Below are 25,549 nucleotides of genomic sequence, written 5' to 3'. Positions count from 1 at the left end.
GAGGTAACATGAGGGGTTTTTTTAGAGACCATTCAAAGCAAAGCAAGAATGAAGCAATTTTCAAAAAGCTCAGATGAAAAACGGCAATAAGGAGTTACCACTGTTTCAAGAATTTAGGGGTGCACACAACCCTTCCTGTGGGTCCTTCTAGAGCCTAGCTTCTTATATTTTTGGTTGGGAGCCTAGCTTTTAATGGCTGACCATCTATCTCTCCAGCATGAGCCTAGCTTCTTCAACTATAGGTCACAACCCTATAACTGTGAAGATTAAAAATAAAAAAAGGAGGGGGGCAAATAAAAATGTTTCTGACAATGCAAAAGGGGCTGAAGAGATGGAGAGCAGTTAAGAGCACCAGCTGCTCTTCCAAAGAACCCTCGTTCGATTATCAGCACCCACATCAGATGCCAAACCAAGCTGCATTAAATGATTTTCTTATTTTTGGCAATCTATGTCATATATAACCGCCACTGTGAAGAAATATTTCTTTCAAATATAACTGATTTGTCTTTAGATGTGCCAAAAAGGTAATGTGCTGTTTTGCTTTGCATGTATGGCCTAATTAAAGGCTACACATCCGTCCAATCGCCATTAGCCTACCTGAAACAGTGAGCAGCTTTGGAGCCACCCACACTCAATCTGCTTGCAACCTTAGGGTACAGGGGCCCTAATTAATTAACTATCAAAGTGGCTATCATGAGTCCAAATATGTAGCAGATCCAAATAAGAACTTATTAGGGTTTTAACAGAATTTAAATTATAAGCCGAATTTTAAAAAGTTAGAAAAACTAAGGGCTATATTAAGAATGGATACATTTTTCCTTCCAATTTGGGATGTAGAAAGGGACAGAGAGTGAATCAAATTTCAGGGGGAAAAAACCCACAAAAATATTACACAAGAGGCTGGGCATGGTGAGATATGCCTTTAATCCCAGCACTTGGGAGGCAGAGGTAGACAGATCTCTGTGAGTTTGAGGACAGCCTGTTCTTAGGGCAACATAGTTCCAATTTCTTTACTAAAGTTGATAATATATTTTATTCTGAAAAGTGAATAAGTCTGTTCTGCCAACTTAAAAAAGGAGACCAGGGGACCACCTTGGGTGTTCTTCTTTAGACAATGTCCACCTTTTTTTTCTGAGACAGGGTCACTCTCCATCCATCAATGGCCTGGAAGTCACCAAGTGGGCTAGGTCAGTTGGCCCCTGGTCACAGGGATCCATCCTGTAGGATTACAAGCATAGATCACCATGCTTGGCTTTTTTTATTTTTATTTTTTAAACTTGGGCTCTGGGGATCGGGCTCAGTCCCTTGTGCTTGTAAGACAGGCACCTTGCCAAATGAGCTACCTTCCTAGATCCATGGACATTAATATATTTTCTTTTTTTGCTCCAGCCCTGCACGGACAGTTTATGAAATAAAATTTCTATCATAATGAGTAAGGTCCTGAGATGCATATTGTTCTGATGCAAAGCATTTGGCTTATTTTTAATGGTGTTCATCTTTTTTTAATGGCTCATCGGTATTTCTTTTTTAGGTATACTTTTGTAGGTACTTTTCTGGCCAAACTACAAGCTTCTCCAATCATTCTGCTCTGTTCATTTTACTTCTACTTTTCGCTATAAATTTGGCTAAAAGCATTTAGCTGGTAATATTCATGCCATAGCCTGAATGCTGTTTTTGCTCTGAAATTTCCTCTACAAGATAAACTGGTCTGTTGATTTAAGCTCAGGCTCCCAGTCTCAGGGCATGGATAAAATATAGTCCAACTGTTTCCCACAGGTTAACAGGGTGAGGTGACACTTAGTCCAATCGCCAACAGAATCGTTTCCACGGGAACCTCATCGGCATAGTATTTACTGTCTGCATTCTAATCTGTATTCTAGTCCTCCCAGTCTCTACCAGAATCACCTGCTAAACTGTGCTTTCAGCATCTTAAGCTTTTTCTAGCTTGCTTCTTCTACCTTTTCCAGATTCTTCCCATGAACAAGTTCCTGGGACTGCATTGCACTGTTTCAGGTATAGCTGTAGTCAGTGGCCCTACAATGTAATACCACTTTCTATTAGCCAGCTCTCTCTCGTCACGATAAGTACCTGAGGTAATTTATGTTCAGGTATATTCTGGTTCACAGTTTTGAAGACTTCAATCCATGTTTGATTTGCCCTATTTTTTTGGAGCTGTGGCAAGACCACCCAGGGATGGACATCAGTTGGTTCCATTGCACATGGAGGTAGACCTTGGCGTCATCCTTATGACAGTTTTTCAGGCATTGAGAAGGCCCAGTTACGGGCCTGGGGGGATGGCTCAGTAGTTACTAGCATTTAGTGCCCCTGCAGAGGACGGAGGCATGGCTCCCAGCACCCAGTGGCATCTTACAATGCCAGTAACCCTTGTAACAGAAGATTTGAAATCCTCTTCTAGATTACATAAGCACAGGCACACAATGGTGCCCATACATACATATATGCACACAAAACACTCACAGACATTAAATAAACCAATCTTTTTTAATTAAAATTATGGCATGGTAGAGATATCCCCTAAGAATACAAAGGAAAAGCCAGACAATCTATGGCAGAGTTGGGGGGCCCCTGTAAGGAGTCCTGAACTACGCAAAAATAATGAAGCTGAGGGAGTGAAGTGTAGGCTGCAGGAAGATTCTAGAAAGTCAGAATTGCTAGGAACATGGAACACCAGCCAAAGAAAATGACAGGCAGTGTACACATCTGTAAGAGGCTGAACGAGTGTCAAAACAAAAACCTGCAGGTGGGGCCACCCAAACCCTGGGTGTTCACGTCTGTTAGGGAACATCCTGAATACCAGACACAGAAAGAATTTTATGTTGGCCCTGCTGGGGCGTTGCCTTGAGTTTGTCTGATCCCATCTTTCTATGCTCCAATTACTCCCTCTTGGGATGTAAATGTATGCCTTTGCTTGTCCCACCACTCTACTTTAGAAGAATGTGATATGCATTTTTGATTTCTTACAGGGAATCACAACTAATTCTGCCTTCAGTCTCAGAGACTTTGGACTACTGAGCATCACCAGAACAGTGAAAACTGGGAACTCTTGGAGGACTAAAATGTATTTTATTTTATTATTTTTTTGGGGGGGCGAGGTGTTTGAAGACAGGGTTTCTCTGTGTAGCTTTGCACCTTTCCTAGAACTCACAGAGATCTGCCTGCCTCTTCCTCCCGAGTGCTGGGATTAAAGGCATGTGCCACCACCGCCCGGCAATTTTTTTTTAAATCTTCTTTTTGGTTTCGATTTGTTTGTTTGTTTGTTTGTTTATTATGTATACGGCATGTATCTCTGCAGGCCAGAAGAGGGCACTAGATCTCACAGATGGTTGTGAGCCACCATATGGTTGCTGGGAATTGAACTCAGGACCTCTGGAAAAGCAGTCAGTGCTCTTAACCTCTGAGCCATCTTTCCAGCCCATGTATTTTATTTTGTGAGGTGGACATGGGCCTTAAGGAGCCAGGAGCAGAATGTCATAGTTTGAGTCTGCAATTTCTCCCCAAAATTGGCCCCAGCTTGGCAACAGTGGGAAGTGGTAGAAGCTTCAAAAGTGGTGACCAGTGAGAAGTCTTCAGGTCACTGGTACCCTGGTCTCCTCTCCATTTCTCACTACCTGGCCATCACCTGAGAGTTCTATTTGGCCATGATGTGCTACCTTAACACAAACCCAAAGCAACAGGGCCAACCAGTCAGACTGAGACCTCCATAACCATCCCCAAGGAACCTTTCCTCTGTATAACTGGTTATCTCAAGGAACCAATAACAATGACAATACAGCAAAAGGGGTGGCTATGGAAGGACTGCTGGGGGTGGGGTGGCATGGAAATATTTTTATGGGATACAAATAAACCTTGGAGAAATGAGGAGGACCAGTGTAGGTGTAAATTAGACGGATTTAAAATCTGGTAAAACTTTCCCCAAACTCATTATAAAGATTCATCTCAAGGGCTGAGTATGTAGCTCAGTGGTAGAGTACTTACCTAGTATGTGAAAGCCTTGAGTTTGATTCCCAGTGCCAAAAGATGAAGGGGTGTGTGTGTGTGGGGGGGGTCTCAATAAAAGAAGTACTATCCATTTTATTAGTTTATAAGAGTTAATATGATTTATCTTGCATTTCTTCTCAAGTATCAACAAGCCAACAAATTTTTCACCTTTTACTTCTCATCCAGAATGGTTAAATGAGGTAGACTCAAAACACGCGGAGGATATAAAGTCTAAAAGAGTAGATTTAAAACTACACTATAATCAAAGAAGTAGCTTACGTAACAGCAAAGACAAAGTGTGTCATCTAAGTACCAGGTATTATTCAAATGTACATGGTTGTCCTCTACACATGTTGGTTTTAGTTGGTCTGTAAAAGTAAACTGTTTCAATGTTACTTCCCAAAGGAGAAGGCTATGTTTCTTAGGTGCCTTTTCATCCATATGTAAAAGTAGGTAACATTGGCAGTTAATGTTAAAATGTTTGCTTCTTTGCCTGGCTCCTGAAACATACATACTCCATAAGCATTATGCAATCTTTAATGCTATTTTAAAATCACACAATCTTGGATTTGGAATGTTCCTCTTAGAACTAATGTATATTCAAATCTGATAACAAATCCCTCTGTAGCGTCCCTTACAGTGAAATAGTCAGCCATCCTCTGCTTTAGTATACCTAGTGACAGAAAGCATCATTTTTCAAAACAATTTTTTTTTTCTTTTTTGAAACAGGGTTTCTCTGTATAGCCCTGGCTATCCTGGAACTTACTCTGTAGACCAGTTTGGACCAGAACTCAGAACTCTGCCTGCCTCTGCCTCCTGAGTGCTGGGATTAAAAGCATACACCACCCCACCTAACTTCAAAGCAAACTTTTGATTGTTAAGGTAGGCTCTGTTGAGTTCTTCCTTATAATGAGTCCACATCTGCCACCTGCTTTATCTTCTTCTACATATTTCAAGTGTTTTATTATTCCCTAAAACCTTCGCTATGCTAAATTGGGCACTTCAGTCCCATCAAAGTATATCTAATATGCCAACTCTTTTGCTCTCCATCACACTTGTTCAATGGTCCTTGGTTTTTACTGTCACCCTAAAGCACTCAGTCAGAAGACACAAATACTAGTACAAATACATGTACAATACAATGTAACTTGCTCTTCCTACAGCTTAATTTCACTGTAAGTAGCATGTAAAAGAGCCAATCATCTAGATCGAACAGAACTTCCTGTGACAGAGGGTATACTGTATAACTGTATTTTTCAGCAGGGTAGCCACTAACTTCATGAAGTTACCAAGGCCTTGAAACATGGCAGAACTGAAAATTTAATGTAGATTTTACTTAAGTTAAATGTAAGTAGATACACATTGATTTTTTCCCCTTGGTATGGTACAGGAAACTGAATCCTGACCTCATGCATGCCAGATAAGAACTCTATCATTGAGCAACATTCCCCAGGTCACCTAATATCAAAAGTTTAAATCATAACAATGAGATAGTGTCCTATGTACACACCATGAGTTACTATCTGTCAGTAAAACTACCCCGAGATGGCTCAGTGCTTACTGACATGCCTGATGACCTGAATTTGATGCCTGGAACCCATGTAAAGTGGAAGGAGAGAATTGACTCTGTAAAGCTGTCCTCTGACCTCCACATGTACACACACACACACACACACACACACAGACAGAGAGAGAGAGAGAGAGAGAGAGAGAGAGAGAGAGCGCTCCAATTTCTTAGGCTCTTATGAGCTGGTCATGTTTATCTAATGTGCATGTAACGAGTAAAGGGCTATTAAGACAAAATGCTCATTTCCACTAGGTACACTACTAAATAAGCACAGATGCTGTGAGTGGGATAAGAGAACCATTTTAGTGGGGTGTGGTATCGCACATCTTTGGTTCCAGCACTTGGAAGGCAGAGGTAGGTGATCTCTATGAGTTCAAGGCCAGCCTGATCTACAAATTGAACCCCAGGACAGCTAGCTAGGGCAATTGCACAGAGAAACCCTATCTTAAGAAGCCAAAAGAAAGGAAGAAAGGGAGGGAGGGAGGGAGGGAGGGAGGGAGGGAGGGAGGGAGAAGAAGGAAGCAAGGGGAAGGGGGAAGGGAGGGGGAGAAGAGGAAGGAGAAGGGGGAGAAGAGGGAGGGGAAGGGGAAGACAGGGAAGGGAAGGAAGGAAAAGAAAGAAAGAGAGAGAGAGAAGGGAGGGAGGGAGGGAGGGAGGGAGGAAGGAAGGAAGGAAGGAAGGAAGGAAGGAAGGAAGAAAACAGAAAGACAGACAGACAAAGAAAATCATTTTCTTTGCAAAAGTAAACCTGTTAGAGCCAGCATGGTGGCACACAGCAGTAAACCTAGTACTCAGGAAGCATATTTGCAAGCATCTTCAGTCTGAGGCCATCATAGCCTACAGTGTGTTCACAAGACCCTGACTCAAAAAAGGGTGCTAGGGATACAGCCCAGTGACACAGCACTTGCTTAGTATGCATGAGGCCCTAGAGTCAATCCCCAGACGAGGGAGGAAAAAGCTCGCACTTCAGAAGTACAGACAGGAGGATCAGAAGTTCAATGGCATTCTCAACTACACAACAAGTTTGAGAACAATGTAGGCTACAAAAGCCACCATTTCAAAACACTAAAATAACAGAAACAACAACAACAACAAGTAAATGTTTTTAGGATTCAACAACTATAAATTATAATCTTATATATTCAAATATGAATCAAATCTGTTCTTTCTCCCAAATAAATTCCTGATCTGCTCCTCTCTCTGCAAAGCCAACCCCAAATAAAATCTGCTGTTCACTCACTCACTCACTCATTTCCAACTCAGGAAATAGTAAACCATCCCAGCTGCCAAGCCTAAAACTCTGGGGTCCTATACTTGACTTGTCCCCAGTCATTTTCCCACACCTCATACCCAAACCTAGCACTTGCAACTGCCTCTGTCTGAGCTGTTCACACCTCAGCTCTATCCTCGTGGCTGGTCTGGCCCTTCACCAAACCTTTGCTCAAAGGATATACTGGTGAGGCATTCTCTTCTGCAACTACAAACTCACTGTTCCAGGCTTTGACAATGGTCATCCTGTGAGGTACTATTTACTTTACTTAGCTGCTTGCTGTAGAAGAAAACTACAAAAAGGAGTGGGTATTTGTTTTGCTCTTCCCTTTATCCCTAGTGATTGGCACACAGAAGTTACCCCACTGCATGCAATGCCAAGTGCCTGTAGGCCAGTTACTCAAGAGGTTAAAGAAGGATGATGAGCCCAAAGATTCATGGCTAGCTTCGGAGACACTGTCCTGAAAATCTTTATAAATAAAAGAACAAAGAGGAAGCATGGGGCTGAAGAAATGGCTTGGCATTGAGAGCACTGGCTGCTATTTTAGAGGACCCAGGTTTAATTCCCAACACTCCCATGGCAGCTCAAGACTGTAACTCCAGTTCGAGAGCTTCCAACATCCTCACACAGACACACATGCAGGTAAAACACCAATGCACATAAAAATAAATACTCAAATAACAATAAAGAGGAAGCATTCCAGTATTCATTGATGATTGATAATCCTACAAACATTGTATTTGGAAGCATTCAAGTATACAATGGGTGACTGGTAATCCTACAAACATTCTATTTGCAAAATTAAACAGTCAAGGATACAAAAGAAACATAAGTAGAAATTAGAACTAACCCATACATTAAGGAATTGCATTGAAGTTTTTTTTCTTTTTTCAAATAAAAACAAGTTGAGAAGAGGAAGAGAAGGAGTTGCTCATCTTGTTTTAAGTGGCCAGTGTAGCATTTTAAATGCTAAAAGATGACACTGAGCCGCACACCTTTGATCCCAGCACTCAGGAGGCAGAGGCAGGTGGATCTCTGTGAGTTTGAGGCCAGCCTGGCCTACAAAGCAAGTTCCAGGACAGCCAAAGCTGTTACACAGAGAAACCCTGGGGGGGTGGGGGGGGGAGCGGGAAAGGACACTGAAATCCAAGCAAGCAGCAAATGCCCCTCATAAAATCAAAGCAAATGGGAAGGCTCTGCAAGCCAAGAAGACACTCTGAAAGCGGTCCAGTCACAAAAAGATCACTACCTTCTAGCAACCCACCATACTAGGGCTCTGGGGGAGCCCAAATTGCCCTGGCAAGAGCGACTGCAAGAGAAACAAGTTTGCCATCATCAACCACCGAGCACTGAGTCAGCCATGAAGATAGTTCTAAAAAGCTCAACTATAGACTTGTTCTAAAACTTTATTTTAAAATATATAACTAATAAAGTTAATAAAGCTAAAACAGTGGCAGAATTTAGCTTTGTAATTTTCAATTCTCTGCCTCTATGTAGTCCCTGGGTTTACAGCTGCACACATACAACTTAAGAATTTGTTATCGCCTTGAATCCCAGCACTCTAGAGGCAGAGGTAGGTGGATCTCTGAGCTCGAGACCAGCCTGGTCTTCATCGCAGAGTTTCATGTCAGCCAGGGCTATACAGAGAAACCCTATCTCAAACAAAACAAAATAACAACAACAAAAAAGAATTTGTTAGCTACACAGTCTCCAGCCCCAGCAGTTGAACCAGCTCTGCAGATGACCCAAGACTGGAAGACATACTCAAGCTTTGGAGGAACTGTTCAAATTTACCAAAGAATAGTTACCACAACATTAGCCAATGAATGACAAGGAATCTATCATTACAGTCTCAAAGTCTACAAATGATGTATCAACTAAAAAACAAGCAATTTCTTTCTTCAAATACAAAAGAAAAAGCAAATACTTTCGATTGATTACAATATTAAAACTAAGCAAACCATGAGCACATCTTTGTAAAAAAAAAAAAAAAAATTAAAACCGTAACCCCGGCTTCCAATCTGCAGATCCCTTTACTTCAATGCCAGCATGATCACATTTCTAAGACCTCAACGAAATGCCCTCAATTTTAGAGGCTGGCAAGACACTCATGGGAGGGCACTTGTCCAGTGTGTCTAAAACCCCAGGTTTAAACTCAAGCACCACAAAGCACTAAGTATCTATTTCTATTTAAGTATTATTTTTAAAGTGCAATGATGAATATATTAAATACCTGACAGTCCTACTTATTTCTCTCATTCACCCTTTTGCTCTCTATAAAGATCTTGGCATATAACGGACACCGAATTGGCATTCCTGGGGAAAAGAATGAGTACTGACTCTGAGAAAATTCATTTTTTTTTTATGGTTCCTGCCTTGAGGTGATTATAAATAGAGTTGAGAGGTAAGGAAAACACATGAAAAGCTTTTCTTAAAAAAGTGTACAAGAAAATTAAGAACTTCACCTGAGAAACTCTGATTATTATTATTTTTTAATTGGTGGCAGAAAGAACTGTGAATTCTGACCAGAGTGAGACTAGGAACTTGCAGTTCGCCTTGGCCTCTGAACCAGACAATGCTCCGTTTCAATTTAAAAAGGTACGTGACACAGCATTCATTCCACCCTAAAACTATCATCAAAGGAAGGAATACAATAAGTACAGAGAATGCTTATTCTCTTTAAAAAAAACTTTCCATACACGCTTTTAAAAGCCAAAGGACGGTCCTGGAAAAAAAAAGTTAGAACATTTTATAGACACAATGGTCTGCTGGATTCAGGACCTCCAAAGGCTCCAAACAGAGTCTCTTAGGAACAGCATGCCCTAACACACCATCAATCCCTTGGCCCCCCCGCCAAGAGCCTATACTCTGGACAGCAGCCTGGGAGACTGCTCGCAGCACCCACCCGCAACGGCAGTACTCGGAACGTCCTCTCCCTCCCCGGGCTGGTATCAAACAGCCGCATCTCCCTCCAAAGGAAAAAACAGAGGGCGGGGGAGGCAGAAGAAAGCTCGCAGGGAATCATCTACCGAGGAGGGCAGTGAGAGAACAGACCCGCAGGCTGTGAGGGTGGCGTCCTCTCGGTGCCAGCCCAGTCACCAGGAACACAAGCCCCGCACTTCCCCATCCCCAAGTCACGCCCCTCGCCGGTTGGACGGCAGACTCCAGCAACAGCCCCGCCACCTGTGCCGCACCCTGTCCCCGCCAAGCCCGCCAAGAGGCGACTGCCCCGTCCCACCCGCAGCCAGCAGCCCCCTGGAGGCTTCGCTCCCCTTCCCGTCCATCGCGCCGAGTGACAGGTCCCGGGGCGGGGGGGTGGAGGGGGGGGAGAGGAGACCGCAAACGCACGCCGCCCGGGACTCCCGGTGCAACCGCGCACAGACGCCCTCCAGCAGGCGCAGGGGTGCAGACCGAACGTTCCCGACGGTCAGGCGGGGGTGGGGGGGTTGGGGGGGTGAGGGACGGACAGCGAGCGTCCAGGCCTGGCCCTTCTCCGTGGCCCACGCCGGGCGGGGGTGGCACTTACTGCGGAGGTTGTGGATTAGCTCCGAGTGGCTGGCGCCGCCGGATTTCCAGGCCATCGCGAAGCACACCCGGAGCAGGTACAGAACCACCTTCAGCGCGGCGACGGTCCCCAGCAATTTCCCCAAGAGTGAGACCACCTCCCACACGGTCACCGCCCCGCCGCTGTCCCCGCTCGAGCGGCCGCTGTTACTGCCGTCGCCGCCGCTACCGCTGCCGCCACTGCGCGCTCCCGGCATCCCCCGCGGCACGCATGCGCTCTGTGACGCCGCGCAGCCCCGGGGTGCGGCCGGGCGGGGCCGGAGGCGGGGGGAAAGGCCTGGAGAGACCGGGGGTTAGCCGGTGGGTGGCAGCCGGTGCCGGGTGACCGTGGCGAGGTCGATCGAGGTCCGGGCGAGTCAACGCTGCTGGGTTTCCCCTTTGCTGAGGCTGGCGCCTGCCTCCGTCCTGCGGCCGGCGGGGTGGCGCCCTGCGCGGTGCAACGCGTTCCTGGCTGCAGCTCCGGCGGACCCAGCGCGGCGGCGGCGGCGGCGGCGGGATGGCGGGTCCGACGTGTGTCGCCGCTCCGGGGCTCCGCAGTCGCCGCTCCGTCAGCTGTTGCGAGCGGCGGGTCTGCTCCTATGGCTGTGCAGATTGCTAGATGGTTGGGCTACCCTCCGTGTCCTGCCTCACCCAACCCGGTGCACTAACATTTAGGCTGGTAGAGTCACGGCGTGTGTGATGGGGCCAGAATGATCATCTGAACCGAGCCCAAGGGCAAAGGCCCCTCTTCCAGCTCTAAGTCCACCAGCCTCTGTCACAAAAGACGGTGCTGGCGAAGCAGAGACTTTGGGGCTCTGGTTTGTTTTCAGCTCTGAAAGCGCAAAATCAAGGTGGAAGAATACCGTGACACGGACTTGGGGGTAGGGATGTTTTTCTGGTTGAGAGCAAGACTAGCCGAGGGCTGTAGCTGGTTACAAAATACCAAAGTATCCTATGGTGAAAGTGTTATTCTTCCCACCCAAGTGTGAGTTTCAACTGACGAAGCCTCACAAATTACACCCGGAGACTGGACACTAGTTTTATTCTTTCCATCTCTGCTAGATTCTGAGAAGTTGACGGGAAACACTGCCTGCCGCATCCAGAGTGTGCTAACTAAAATTGAGTCGCAGCCATTGCTTCAGTAAACTTTCAGGAAGGAAACAAGACATCTGTGGTGCGCTATGACTTCAGGAGCAATGTCCAAATTACAGTTCTTACCAAACTTCGTCAAATGCAACACTCAACATCCTTCCAATCTGAAATGTTCATTATCTGTTTTCATGGATCCTGTAACTATAAATGTCAGTGTTCTTCAACTTTAAGGATCAAGCAACGAGTTTTAGTTAGTTTCCTATCCAATACCATCTTCTCTTCGAGTCTGAGTAAAAAGTTCAGTCTAGAATCTCCTACCTGTTAGATACCTTCATCTGACTGTGCTTTTCTGTAGGGGTCAGGATGGTTATAGCTGACTTTAATCGTTACCTTTTCCCACTCCTCAGACTGTTAACTATCACCCAACCTCAGTTTAGGTGAGGCCGTTGGAAGACTTGATTTTACCATTTGTGTATGATTGGTCACCTCATAAACTGTCTTTTGCAAAACCTACCATTTACAGTGACTGGGATATTGTATGGGGGCAGAAATAGCCAGGTTGGGTAACAGTCTTCATGCTGAAAAACAAAAAAACTCGAGCTCTTTACAATCTGATAACTCTCATAATGTATCATGACCCCTTTTAAAGAAACGGCCAATGCAGTTTTGAATTCCTATAGTGTAAAGGAGAATAGATATACCAAAAAGTCCTTCCTCTCAAATTATATAGGATTTACATTCTAGTCATGAAATCTAGAATTAAAACTATCTAGAGTCTCTAGCTGGTAGTGCTGGGTCTAGTTAGAACAACATGGGCTGAGGGTATCAGAAAAAAGTACACAGAGGTATTGGTCCTTGAAGGGCGGACAGACAATGAGAAGTAGCGAGGAGTGGAGGGATATTAGGTGTTACCAGCAGCTCAGAGGCAGCATGGAACTAGGATTCAGGGCCTGGTGACACAGTTCCCAGCAAACACACTAATTTCATGTAGAAGTAAACTGACCAGGTTTGCAGAGCAAGAAAAAGGTATCAAAACTAAAACCAGAGGGCCCGGAGAGATGGCTCAGCAGTTAAGAGCACAGGTTGCTCTTCCAGAGGACCTGGCTTCAATTCCCAGCACTTAACAAGGTGGCTGACTGGAATCCTAACCCTGAGGAGCTGCACACTCAGTTCTAGCTTAGGGGGTTAAACATTTTTTTTAAGGTTTATTTTATGTGTATGATGAGTGGTTTGTTTTTGTTTTTGATAGGGTCTCAGTATATCGCTCTGGCAGTTTGGAACTCATTATGGAGACCAGACTGGCCTCAAAGGGACAGAGATCTGCCGGGCATGGTTTTGTCCACATGTGGGGATGTACACCACGTGTGTACCAACGGATAGTTGTGAGCAGCGATGTAGGTGCTGGGAACTGAACCCAGGCCATCTGGAAGAACAGCAAGTGCTGCTAAAGTTGTTGAGCAAGCTCTCCAGCCCTAAGGTTTTAAAAACATTTTCTCTGTGCAATGAAGTTCACCTAAGTGCTTGTGGCTGGTACGTTTCCTCCTGCAATTTTTTTTTTTTAAATTTTTACTTTTAGATTTTTCTCTGACAAGACTAGAGAGATGACTCAGCAGTTAAAAGTATTTGCTGTTCTCCCAGAGGGCTAGAATTGGCTTCTCAGTTCCCACATAGGTATGGCTCATACCTGCCAATAACTCCAGCTTTAGGATATCCAGAGCCTCTTCAGGCACCTGCCCTCACCTGCCCTTACATGCACATATACACATGCAGACACGTACATATGAATAACTTAAAGTAAAGTAAAAATGAAGTTATTTTTAGGGGCTGGAAAGATAGGCCAGCAGTTAAAAATACACGTCGTTCTTCCAGAGGACCTGAGTTCATTTCCTAGCTCCCACATGGCAGTTCACAACCTTCTGTAACTTCAGTTCCGGGGACTCTGACCCTCTCTTCTGGCCTCACCACCAAGCGTGAATATACACAATAGGCACAAACATACATGGAAACAAAACATTCACACACATAAAATTTGAAAGTCACTTTAAAAAATTAAGCCGGGATTCAGGAGGAAGAGCCAGGTGGATCTCTGTGAGTTCGAGGCCAGCTGGGGCTACAGAGTGAGTTCCAGGAAAGGCGCAAAGCTACACAGAGAAACCCTGTCTCGGAAAAAAAAAAAAATTAAAAAATATTTAAAAAGATTTATCAAAAAATAATAAATCTAATCGTTTTCCAATCTCTGAATCTGTCATGGATTTTTTGAGGGGGTTGGTGGTGGATAAGGGCATAAAAATATATTCGATAATAAAATAAAATAAATATAATTAGGTAGTGGAAGTATAAAATCCAGTATGAAGCTCCCCAGCTTCTGAATGGCTGCGCTAAATGTATAGAAGTTCATTGGATTGTAGTCTTTGGGTCAAGTTAATTTTGGTGTGTGATGATTTTTTTATTTGCAACATTTTTATAGTAAAGTTTTTTATAAAGAAGAAAATAAATAAAACAAACTTCTAGCATTATTGCACAAATAGTATATCGTCAGTGTTCCTAGACTGATTTCGCCTTAGAAGTGTGTCATCGCTGAAGGTTTTAGGTGCCCGGTCTTTGTTCAGATGCAAAGACTGAGCATCAGACACCTTTAGTCCAGGGGCTGGCGCGTCCTACTGCTGACGAGAATTGGCTCCCGGCAGCCACCGTCTCCCTCGTGAGTTCTCATCCAATCAGAACTGCGCAGGAAGGGGCGGGCCGGAGGAGCGCGCAGTGTGCTTTCTGCTGAACCTTCTAGTTGATTTCAGCATGGAGGAAATTTATGCTAAGTTCGTGTCTCAGAAAATTAGCAAAACCCGCTGGCGGCCAGTGCCTTCCGGGAGCCTGCAGACCGCAGAGACCTTCGCTACGGGCTCTTGGGACAATGAGGTACCCGGTCCCGGGCGGCCCCGGCTGCTCTGCTCCACGCCCCCCGCGCTGGCGCGCGAATGCAGCCTCTGGCTTGCCAATCTCCTGCTTGGCTGCCCGCTTACCTGAGAGCCCCGGTGCTGTACCTGAGCCTCGGATTTGGTTTTAAACCCTCACCAAGTGTGTAGTCATACCGTCCGAACCAGGGCACACCTCTGATCTTTTCAGCTCTTAACCATATCGTTTGTCTTGAGATGCTTTTGAAGAAGCAGGGTAGCGCGAAAGGCAATCTGAATTTTGCTTGCCTAGAGTTGACATTTTCGTCACCCTCAAGGTAAAACTTTCTGCTTTGCAGGAAAATTGCGTCTCACTGTGGTCTATTGGAGATTTCGGAAATTTGGATTCTGATGGAGGGTTTGAAGGAGACCATCAATTGCTGTGCGATATCAGACATCATGGTGATGTCATGGATTTGCAGGTAAATCTGAGTTATCCCCCAAAGCTAACTTTGGAAATTTGAGAATACATTTAGAGATAATGTAGCGCCTTCTAGTTTGTCTGCTCTCACCCCCGGTTTACAGGACACTAATCTCTGAATTGTAATTTGCCACATCATTGTTCAGGCTCTTAGTGAGAGAAATGTGGCTAAGAAAGTGAATTCAGGTCACTCAGTTTTAAAATTAATTGCTCAAGCCTGGCTTGGGGGTGCAAGCCTCTAATTCCAGTCCATGGGAGGCAGAGGCAGGAGGGACTCACAAGGCCAGCCTGGGCTACGTAGTGAGACCTTATCTCAGAGAAAATGACAATAGCATTTGCCCATCTACGTGCCAAACGCTGTTTGGTGAGTTTTATACAGGTATGTTAATTTGCACTGCATGTCTGTGAGTCACGTTTTATCATGAGTTGTGTGTGATGAGGATGATCTCAGGACCTCACATGTCCTAGGGAAGTGCTCTCTCTACCTGTGAGTGTATGCATCCCAGCCCTCAAGTACTGTTCACTACCTCACTAATCAGATAGATGAGAATGGTATCTTTTGAACATATATAAAAAATACGGTGCAGGATTGTTCTTCTGTGGTTCCTTTAGCAACTTAGTAAAAAATCAGTGTTTCCATGTTCAAGGTTTATTAAGACTCAGAGAACTTAGGTTATTTAAAAAGATCTCAGGACCAGTAATAGATTTTCAAAGCTGGACTGGTGACAGATGCTTGTAGTCCCAGCTCCTTAGGAAGCTGAAGTAATAGGAGCTCAAGATGAGTGTGGGCAACAGAGAGCTCCTCCCCCCTCATCAAAACGAAATTCTATATGAATTCAGATGCCATGCATTTTACTCAGTAAAAAGCTGCCTATGCTTTGGAATAAGACATTTCTAAACTTTTATCATTGCAGCCCAAAATTAAAAATATGGAGTAAACTTAACTATTCATCCTTCATGAAAATACTCCTAATTTATATAAATTTTTTTTTTTTTTTTTACTTTCAGATGTTAACACATCTCATTTGCTTAGTGTTTATAGGCTGTTTGCTTCTTAAAATTCTTACAGGATTTGCTATTTGTTTAGTTGAATTAAGGGACTTTTTTCTCAATATTTCCAAATCTATAGTAATATGCAGACATTTTCTGTTTAGTTTTTTGACCAGGAAAGAATTGTAGCTGCTTCGTCAACAGGATGTGTAACAGTGTTCCTTCACCATCCAAATAACCAGGTAAAGAACTTTCGTTGGGAAAGTAAACTTTTTTGTTTACTTTTTGTGTTTTATTTACTTACTTGTATTTTAATTATTCCTGAGGAGGCTTACAGAAGATTGTGTGTAATGAGTTCAAAGTGTTTTACAGTGTTTAAACATGAAGGGAGTCGGTCATGGGCACAGTCCTGGAGCTCCCACGTTTCCAAAGGTTGAGAGAAAAGAATTCTTTGATCATAGTAGCTCGAGAGAAGCCTGGACAACACAGCACAACCTTACCTCAAAAAGAGTCACAATAGGAGAGGATACTGTCCACTTTTTAGGGGTTGGTAAGGGTCAAAGCATGCATTCTTGCACTGAGCTTTACCCTCAGCCCCATATTACTTCATCATGCTTACATTTGCTTCTATGGAGACTGGACATCATTTAAATAAACTGTGTTCATGACTCTAACATCTGCTGGTGGCAGTTTTCCTTAGTGTTTCGTCAGCGCCTCTGATGGTCTTTTACAGGGTTGGAGGGGAAAGTGAGCAAGCAAGCGTGTGTGCATGCTCGGCTTCTAGCTTAAATACCACAAACGGGGGTGGGGACGGCTGTTTTTATGGGTAGAACCAGGTCTTGAGAGGACCCACTACCTAAAGGCCTCTCTCTTGTGGCTGCTGGGGAGGCAGTTCAGCAGTTAAGACTCAGTACTCCTCTTGGAGAGAACTCTGGTTCCATTCCCAGCACCCACACCAGGTGCCTTACAATAGCTTAAAACTCCAACTCTAGAGGATGAAATGTACCCTTCTGGTCTGAGCAGGCATCTGAATATATGTGGTGCACATTAACTCAGGCGCGCGCGCGTGCGCACACACACACACACACACACACACACACACACACACACACACACCTATTTTGTTTTTTGAGACAGGACCTCACTATGTACATCTGGCTGGTCTAGAACTCACTATGTAGACCAGGCTGGCATTAAAGTAAGAGATCCACCTGCCTCTGCTTCCTGCGTGTTGGGATCAAAGGTGTGTGCCATCATGCCCAGCTTTAATTCATTTCCTTTTTTTTTTCTTCTTGGTTTTTCGAGATAGGGTTACTTTGTGTAGCATTTGAAGCCTGTCATGGAACTCACTCTGTAGACCAGGCTGGCCTTGAACTCACAGAGATTCATCTGCCTCTGCCTCCCGAGTGTTGGGATTAAAGGTGTGCGCCACCATTTCTTAATGGAAACATGTAGAAAAAGATGTAGCGGTTAGTCTCATATATTATTTTATTCCCATAAATTTTTAAAAAATATTTGAACATTCAGCTTTCTGGTAACAAAAATCATTAGTTTGAGATAAAGTGGTGAGTCTAATTAGAATGTACAGAAATTTGATGGAAGTAGTTTCTAAACATCAGTATGCTCAAATACAAAGAAATAGGGAGAATTGTTTTTTCTTCTACAAGGACATGAGACACAATCAAAAAATAGTTATTAGGCAGGCATGGTGGCTCACTTACAGCCCCAAACACTTGGAAGTCCTGTCTCAAAAAACCCAGAAACTCCTGGGGAAAGGGGCTCATTCCTTAGACCTTTGCTCTGGTTAATAGTGTGCTCATCTCTGCTGCCTAGACCCTGTCAGTCAGTCAGCAGTGGCCGGCAGCTCACCACCACACAGGTCCTGGCAGTCCTTCCTACGGCAGTGCACCGTGTACAGGGATCGTGTGTGACAACCCAGAGATTGTCACTGTCGGAGAGGATGGGCGAATAAATCTCTTCAGAGTCGATCACAAGGAGGCCGTAAGAACGATAGGTGAGAACAATCCTAGTTCTTCTATCCACTGCACAGTAATTGAACTAAGTAGACATGGTTTTAAGTGTTTGAAGAGTGTGAAAATACACATGGCAGGGTCCCTTTATAAGACAGTGTGTGGACAAGGCCAGTGTAAATAATTGATAAAAGAGCAGAGAGATATTATTAGGTGGTGGTGTTTTGTTTTTAGCCAGAAGGAATTATCACATAATTGTGGAGCAAGTGGCAATTAATATATTCTTGATTCTGTACCGTAAACAATACTAAAATATGATACGCCAGAAAAGGGGGAATAGCATGGTAATAGTCAGGGTAATAGTCAGAGTAAACCAGATAGCAAATGACAAAGTATATGGTGAGCTGACATTAGATATTTGTTATTGGGGAGGTGAAAGGTGAAGCTAGAAAGGTAAATTGGGATCAGATTGCAAAGAGTGTTGAATGCGTAGCAACAGAAGTTAGGTATCCTTAGCAGCAGGGAATGGTAGACTCCGGTGCTGTTCAGACCTGTGCTAGTGAGATGGTTCTTAACTGCTTCCCTCAGACTTGCCTGAGGAGAGTCTTGGTCCCCCACTCTAGACCTCTTAGATGAGAATCTCCAAGGACTGCACCCAGGTATCAGTTTCTTGTGTTCTTTGTTCCAATTGTTTAATTTCTGAGTTATAACAGTTGCTTAATTGCTAAGGGCTGCTTCCTGCTGGCAGTGTACAGAAGTGGTACAAGTTAAGTTTGGAAGGATGTATCGTGTGCCTCAGGTCTAAACACTCCAGGAAATCCAAGAAAAAAAAACATTGTAAAAAGCCAAGCAGTGGTGGCTCACGCTTTTAATCCCAGCACCCAGGAGGCAGAGGCTGTGAGTTCAAGGCCAGCCTGGTCTACAGATTGAGTTCCAGGACAGCCAGGTTACACAATGAAACCCTGTCTTGAAAAACCAAAAAATAAATAAAAATTTTAAAAAAAGATAGAATTCAGTATAGCAATCCTAAAAAGAAATAGAAAAACAAAATGGGAAATCAGCCCTGTATTTAGAAAACAGCGGCCCTGTGAGTGATGCGGTCTACCCAGAGAGAGGAAGAGAACATCTAGGCATGTATTTTACTCCGCATTTCTCCATTAGAAGAGTATGCTGAGTCATTAGAAACTGTAATGTTTCAACCAGTGTTCTAAAAGGGGCCTGTTAACACCTGCTCCCATTTCTAAAACGTGCAGATAACGCGGACAGCAGCACACTCCATGCTGTGACCTTCCTTCGGACTCCTGAGATTGTTACAGTCAACTCAATCGGACAGCTAAAAATATGGGATTTCAGACAGCAGGGAAGTGAGCCCTGTCAGATACTATCACTGTAAGTTTTGGCCTGTCACTTCAGTCGTGTGACACAAAGTTAGGTTGGGTTGGTTGCTGCAGTCAACTTTGCCTTTTTTAAATTTATTTTTACGTGTATGTGTGTTTTGTCTGCCTGTGTATGAGCACACCACATGCATGTCGTGCCTCAGAGGCCAGAAGAGGGCACTGGAATCCTTGGGACTGGAGTGATAGACGGTTGTGTGCTGCACTGTGGTGCTGGAATTGAACCCAGGTCCTCTGAAGAACAGCTTGTGCTCCTAACTGCTGAGCCATTTTTTGTGTGTCGTCGTTGTCATTTCCCCACCCCCACCCCACTCCCCCACCCCCGCCTGCTTTGCATTTCAATGCATTTCAGAGACACTGGTGCATGATTCAATTGATAAAGCAAGGATAACGTGATGCAGTTGATTCTGCCATCCTAAATTCAGCAAGTGTTTGTTGTATTGATCAGAGCCCTATGTGTTTCAAGTGTATACTGTTGAACAGAGAACTTGTTGCTGTTTATCAAATGATTGTATTGGTAATGAGTAAAATACACTGTAGATGTGATTTCAGAAGAAAATATAATTCAAGATAATTTTTTCAGAGCTGAAATTACCCTTTCTAGATGTGTAACCTTTGCTGCTCTCTCAAGAAACTAGAGTGCAGTGTCAGACTTTTTAAAAAATGTAAATGAATTCAGAGCATAGGCATGAAACAGTTGGTGTAATTTATACATATTTGTATTTTTAAATTTATTTTAGCTAAACCATATGTGTCTGTGTGGCCATGTACACATGATTGCAGGTACCCGAAGAACAGGTTTATGGCTGGAGCTGGGGTTACAGGTAACTGTGAGCCAGTGATACAGGTGCAGTGAATTGAACTCAGGTCCCTGGATAGCACCTGTGAATACCTGCTGAGCCAGCTCTTCAGCTTGACACATACTCTTCAGTGGAAATCTTTCTTACACATCTTACCATCCTGTTATTTTGCTTCCCGTGTTTCCAAATTGAACAATGAGTAATTGTAGCCTTTAATTCTAAAACTTTATTATTTATAAGTATATTTAATTGAGTTAAAAATTTTTGGCATCACTAAGATTTAGTCTCTCCAGCCACATGAAGTAAGTTTCTTGTTATGCAAAGATAAATTGTCCTTTCGCACATCTTTGATATTGTCCTATCTTCTTTAAAAGGACTGGTGACCGAGTGCCGCTCCACTGTGTTGACAGACATCCCAACCAGCAGCATGTTGTAGCCACTGGTGGCCAGGACGGGATGTTGAGTATTTGGGATGTTAGACAAGGCACCATGCCCGTCTCTTTACTTAAGGCTCACGAGGCTGAAAGTAAGTATTGTGGAGATGCAGAAGGTTTCTGTTGGATGAGTCACTCACATAAGCATATCATGATACATAGGGATCATTTCACATCAAAGCTTTTACTATCTACATGTAAAAGCTGGGTATTCCTTTTCTGTGTTTATGCTCTTTAATGTTTTATCATATTGAGAACTGCAGTATTACTGCATGCTCTTTTTTTCCCTCCTTTGGTTTTTTTGAGACAGGGTTTCTCTGTGTAACCCTGGCTGTCCTAGAACTCACTCTGTAAACCAGACTGGCCTTGAACTCACAGAGATCCACCTGCCTCTGCCTCCCGAGCACTGGGATTAAAGGCACATGCACTATTACTACCCATCTTACTGAGCTGATTTTCTTAGTGTTTTTTTTAGAAATAGAATCAATGGGCCAAACTGTCCTATTGCATATTATCAAATTACTGATTGTTCTGTATAAAATTATCACTTCACATTTGCTAATTTGCTCATTAATTAATTAGTTTTGTGGAGTTTTGAGATGGGTAACCCAGGTTAGGTTAGCCTGGTGCTTACTGTGTAGCCCAGACTGGACTCCACCTTACCAAGTCCTCCTGCCTCGACTTCCTAAGTGCTGAGATTACAGGCATGAGCCACCACTCTGATAAAATAGATTCCCACTCCTCATTACTGGGGACTGGGTCAGGACCTCATAAAGTGCTCTGCTCTGCCCCTGAGCTATACCCCAAGCTCCAACTGATTCTTTTGTTTCATACTTGCTTTTTGAGAAGGGGACTCTTTGTTTATCATTTCATTATTCAAAAAAAAAAAAATCAAGGGGTTGGAAAGATGGCTCTTCCAGAGAGCCCATGTTCTATTCCCAACACCCACATGCTGACTTATAACTTCTTTTTTGTTTTTTTGAGACAGGGTTTCTCTGTGTAGTTTTGGTGCCTGTCCTGGATCTTGCTCTGTAGACCAGGCTGGTCTCAAACTCACAGAGATCCCTCTGGCTCTGCCTTCCGAGTGCTGGGACTAAAGACATACGCCACTGCCGCCTTCTACAACTTCTAATAATTACTCTAGTCCCAGAGGTTCTGACGCCCTCTTCTGGCCTTTCTTAAATAGAGATACAAGAAAGGAAACAAACCAGTACTGCAGCTTGACCCTGTTTAAGAAAGGTCAGCCAGGCATGTGTGATCCCAGAAGCTGGGAGGCAGAGGCAGCAGGATTAAGGAGTTCAAGGCAAACCTCTGTCTCCCAGCTGCTGGGATCACACTAATAGATAAAAATCGAGCAGCTTATTCCTGTGCAAATGAGCTGGGGAACCAGCTCTATAAACTTTTAAGTCAGTTGAAAATCAACGGCTTCAAAGGTAAAAAAGTGATAGAATGAATCTTTTGGTGACTATGACGTGCAGATGGAAAAAAGCCAGTACTTATATAGAAGTGAGCCAGAAAATGAGTAACTGTTAAGTCGTTTATGGACTATTAAAATTGATTCCCTCTGTCCCTTAGTGTGGGAGGTCCATTTCCACCCATCCAACCCGGATCATCTGTTTACTTGTTCTGAAGATGGATCCCTCTGGCATTGGGATGCCTCCACAAATGGACCCGAAAAGTCTTCTCTCTTTCACCAAGGTAAAGTTCCTGGGTGCTGCTTCAGTATTTTTTAAATCTCAACTTGAGTCAGGATCTTGCTGTGTAGACCAGGCTGGCCTCAAACTCACAAAGATCTGCCTGCCTCTGCCTCCTGAGTCCTGGGATTAAAGGTATGTGCCACCAAACTGGCTCACATTCTCTTGTTGTTTATTTTTTGTTTTAGTCACTGTTTTTGACGTGTATGAGTCTTTTGCCTGCATGTATATCTGTAATTCCAGTTTCAGGGAACCAGTGTGGCAGTGCCCACAGAGGCCATCTCTCTCACTTGCATATTCTTGCTGGTTAAAAGCACTGACCACAGTGGAATGAAAACAACTGTGAAAAATACACAAAATTTCTGTGTAGAGGGGTAGGCAGACCAGGAGGATCAAGGAAAAGGGCAAGACAGGCCTTCGTGGAACCTCCCAGCAGTTGAAAGGTGGAGGCAGGGTGATCAGTTTAGGTCCATCCTAACCTACAGACTTGAGTTTGAGGCCAGCCTGGGCTACATGGGACCTTGTTTCAAAACAAAACGAACAACAAAAAACAAAGAGGGTGGACTGAAGAGAGGGTTCAGCAGTTAAGAGCGCTGGCTGCTCTTCCAGAGGACCCTGTAATTCCAGGGGATCCAATGGCTTCTTCTGGTCTCCATGTACCAGGCACATACATGGTGTACCAACATATATGCAGGCAAAACACCCAGACACATAAAATAACCAAAGGCTAAAGCAAAAAGATAGATTCGTCTTGTGTATTGTGTGTGTTTACATTCATGTATGTGTATATATGTGTAGTTGGCAGCAGAGACCAGAAGAGGGATTCAGATCCCCTGAAGCTGGAGTTATAGGCGGTTGTGAGCCATCTGTCTTAGGTGCTGGGAACTGAACCCAGATCAAGAACAGTATGTGTTCTTAACAGCTGAGCCATCTCTTGGGCCCCTATAAATTCATTCATTTGAACTAGGAACTTTACCTTTCTTTTATTTGTTTTGGTTGGTTTTGAGACCGGTTCTCTCTATGTAGTCCAGGCTGGCATTGAACTCACAGAGATCCTTCGCCTCCCAAGTGAGGAACTTAGATTTTTGTGTACAGTTTGGGTTCTTTTTTCCTTATTTTTGGGTTGTTTATGGCACCTCTCTGCGATTTTTCATTAAGACAATAAACAGAAAAATGGGGAACAACTAAATTTCTGTTTTTCCTTAAGACTACAACTTTGGTATCCGTATTTTTCCTTCCAATGTTAGTATTTACTAACACTGAGTAAGCATTTAGTCAAAAAGATGACATGTGGCTAGTGCGATGGCTTAGTGGGTAAAGGTGCTGCCACCAAGGCTGCCACCCGAGTTTGATTCCCAGGACCCACGTGATGGAGGAGAGAACGGATTCCTACAAGATACCTTCTGATCTCTGTGATCTATATACACATACACATAATTAAAACAAAATTTCCTTTTGCTTTCTCCTTTGGTTGTGCATCATGCACGCACACATAATAAATGTAATAAAAAATTTTAAAATGACTTGGCAGAAACTGGGTGTGGTGGTGCACTCCCAGCACCCGGAGGCAGATCTCTGAACGTCTGAGGCCAGCCTATTCTACATAAGTAGTTCAGGACAGCCAGGACTACATAGAGAGACCCCGTCTCAAAGAACAAAAAACAAAATAAAAAAAGATGAATTAAAAGAATTTTTTTTTATCATCTTGTGCTTATTCAGTCCCCACATAACCCTGATTTAAGGGAGTTAAATACATTGGAATTACTACCTTTTTGTAGTATCAATAGAAGCTTTATGTTTAGTGATATGAAGTTAGTCTTTGTGGGTTGAATGAGAATGGCCACTGTAGGCTCATATATTTGAATGATTGGTCCCCAGTTGGTAGAACTGTTTGGGAAAGATTAGGAGGTGTGGCCTGGTTGGACAGAATATGTCACTGGGAATGGGCTCAGAGATATCAAAAGCAAAGGCCATTCCCAAGTGTCTCTGTCTGTGGATCAGGATGTAAAGTCAGCTACTGCTTCAGGGCTATTTCTGCCTGCCTGCTGCCATGCCTCCATGATAGTCATTGATTCTAACCCAGTGGAATCCTGAGCCCCGATAAACATTTCTGTATTACAAGTTGCCTTGGACATGGTGTCTCATAAGGCAGTCTTAATGGTTTTTCTCCTTCTCTTTTCTTCTCACAGGAGGAAGAAGCAGTACTTTCCTATCTCATAGCATAAGTAACCAAGCCAATGTTCACCAGTCTCTAATAAGTTCCTGGCTCAGCACAGATCCTGCCAAAGACCGAATTGAAATCACAAGCTTGCTTCCTAGCAGGACTCTGTCTGTAAACAGTTTGGATGTTTTAGGTCCCTGTCTTGTTTGTGGGACTGATGCAGAAGCCATTTATGTTACCAGACAACTATTTTCATGAAAGTGAAAAAACCCAGTTATCAGTTCCATCGTGTGCAAATTCTATCCTAAGCAAATGTGGTATTTGCAAGGAAATAGTAAATTGTTGTTAATGGGGCAGTGCCCAGTTTTGGCTTATTGGCTGGCTCCTCCCCCAACCCTGTTAGAATCTGATCAGTGATTGACCTTCAGAAAGTAGAACATCAGAGGGTACCATTGTGGTTCAACACATGCCTTCATTTAACTTAACAGTTCTACAAAAACAACAATGTAGAATCCAAGCAGAAGTATGTGAATTAACTATGTAGCCAAGGGCTAGAGATGGCTCAGTGGAGATGGTACTTGATACTCTTGCAGAGGACCTAGGTTCAATTCCCAGCACCCACATGGTGACTCAGCCATCTGTAACTGCAGTTCCAGGGGATGTCATCCTCTTTTGACTTCTGAAGGAGTCAGGTACATAGGGTCCACATATACAATCAAGGAAAACACTCAAAAAAATTTATATCTTAGAAAGAAACAACAACAACTATCTAGGCAACAGATAAGGTGGATTGCTATGCACACAGGGCAGCTTGGGGTTCAGCTATTTCAAAGGATGCCAACTGTTAACCTCTCCCCTTGAAAACTAGCTACATCACATACCAAGATTTCCCCAGCTTATCAATGCATGCTTACATGAGCCAAATTTACTGCCCAAAATAAAATGTTTTCACATCATACATTGTGAACAATAGACATTCTAGAATTACAATTTCTCTTAAGCTTAGTAGTAGTTTTCTAACATCTTTAAAAAAAAATGTGCTAATATAGAAAGTGTACCAAAGGTAATTATTCTGATTAATTGAAGGTTGAAAATACTTACAAAGTAATTTCATATAATCAAATTGCAAAAAAAAAAAAAAAAAAAAAAAAAATTGGTAATGGTGTGCTCCAACTCCAGCTTGGAGGTCTGTGGTCTGTGTTTTGCAGCCTTTGGTCAGGCATCTACTCATTTCCCTACTTCTTTCCCAAGGGTTTTTCATGGGCC

The 25,549-nt window shown here is 43.5% G+C and overlaps 2 protein-coding genes across 4 annotated transcripts in view; one reads left to right on the top strand and one right to left on the bottom strand.

Annotated features, from left to right (window-relative positions):
* Pcmt1 (protein-L-isoaspartate (D-aspartate) O-methyltransferase) overlaps positions 1–10,682 on the bottom strand; it is a 31,200-nt gene extending 20,518 nt beyond the window's left edge. For 2 of the 3 annotated variants that reach the window (XM_006984453.4, XM_016002954.3), the window contains exon 1: positions 10,363–10,682. In XM_006984453.4, coding sequence (XP_006984515.1) covers positions 10,363–10,597 — 235 coding nt within the window. In that variant the 5' untranslated portion in view covers positions 10,598–10,682. The remainder of the gene's footprint in view (positions 1–10,362) is intronic. The other variant, XM_042262314.2, reaches the window with a different exon arrangement.
* Positions 10,683–10,914: 232 nt separating this feature from the next.
* Positions 10,915–25,039, top strand: Nup43 (nucleoporin 43). The gene is made up of 8 exons (XM_006984452.4): positions 10,915–14,384; positions 14,719–14,841; positions 15,995–16,072; positions 17,664–17,844; positions 19,054–19,189; positions 20,369–20,520; positions 22,004–22,126; positions 24,312–25,039. The coding sequence occupies exons 1-8, from the start codon at positions 14,265–14,267 to the stop codon at positions 24,539–24,541; spliced, it is 1,143 nt and encodes a 380-aa protein (XP_006984514.1). The 5' UTR covers positions 10,915–14,264; the 3' UTR covers positions 24,542–25,039.
* Positions 25,040–25,549: the final 510 nt, after the last annotated feature.

The sequence above is a fragment of the Peromyscus maniculatus genome, chromosome 16 (assembly GCF_049852395.1).
Source record: "Peromyscus maniculatus bairdii isolate BWxNUB_F1_BW_parent chromosome 16, HU_Pman_BW_mat_3.1, whole genome shotgun sequence".
Lineage (NCBI taxonomy): Eukaryota > Metazoa > Chordata > Mammalia > Rodentia > Cricetidae > Peromyscus > Peromyscus maniculatus.
The sequence above is the reverse complement of the archived record's forward strand: the minus strand, read 5'-3'. Positions and strand labels throughout refer to the sequence as shown.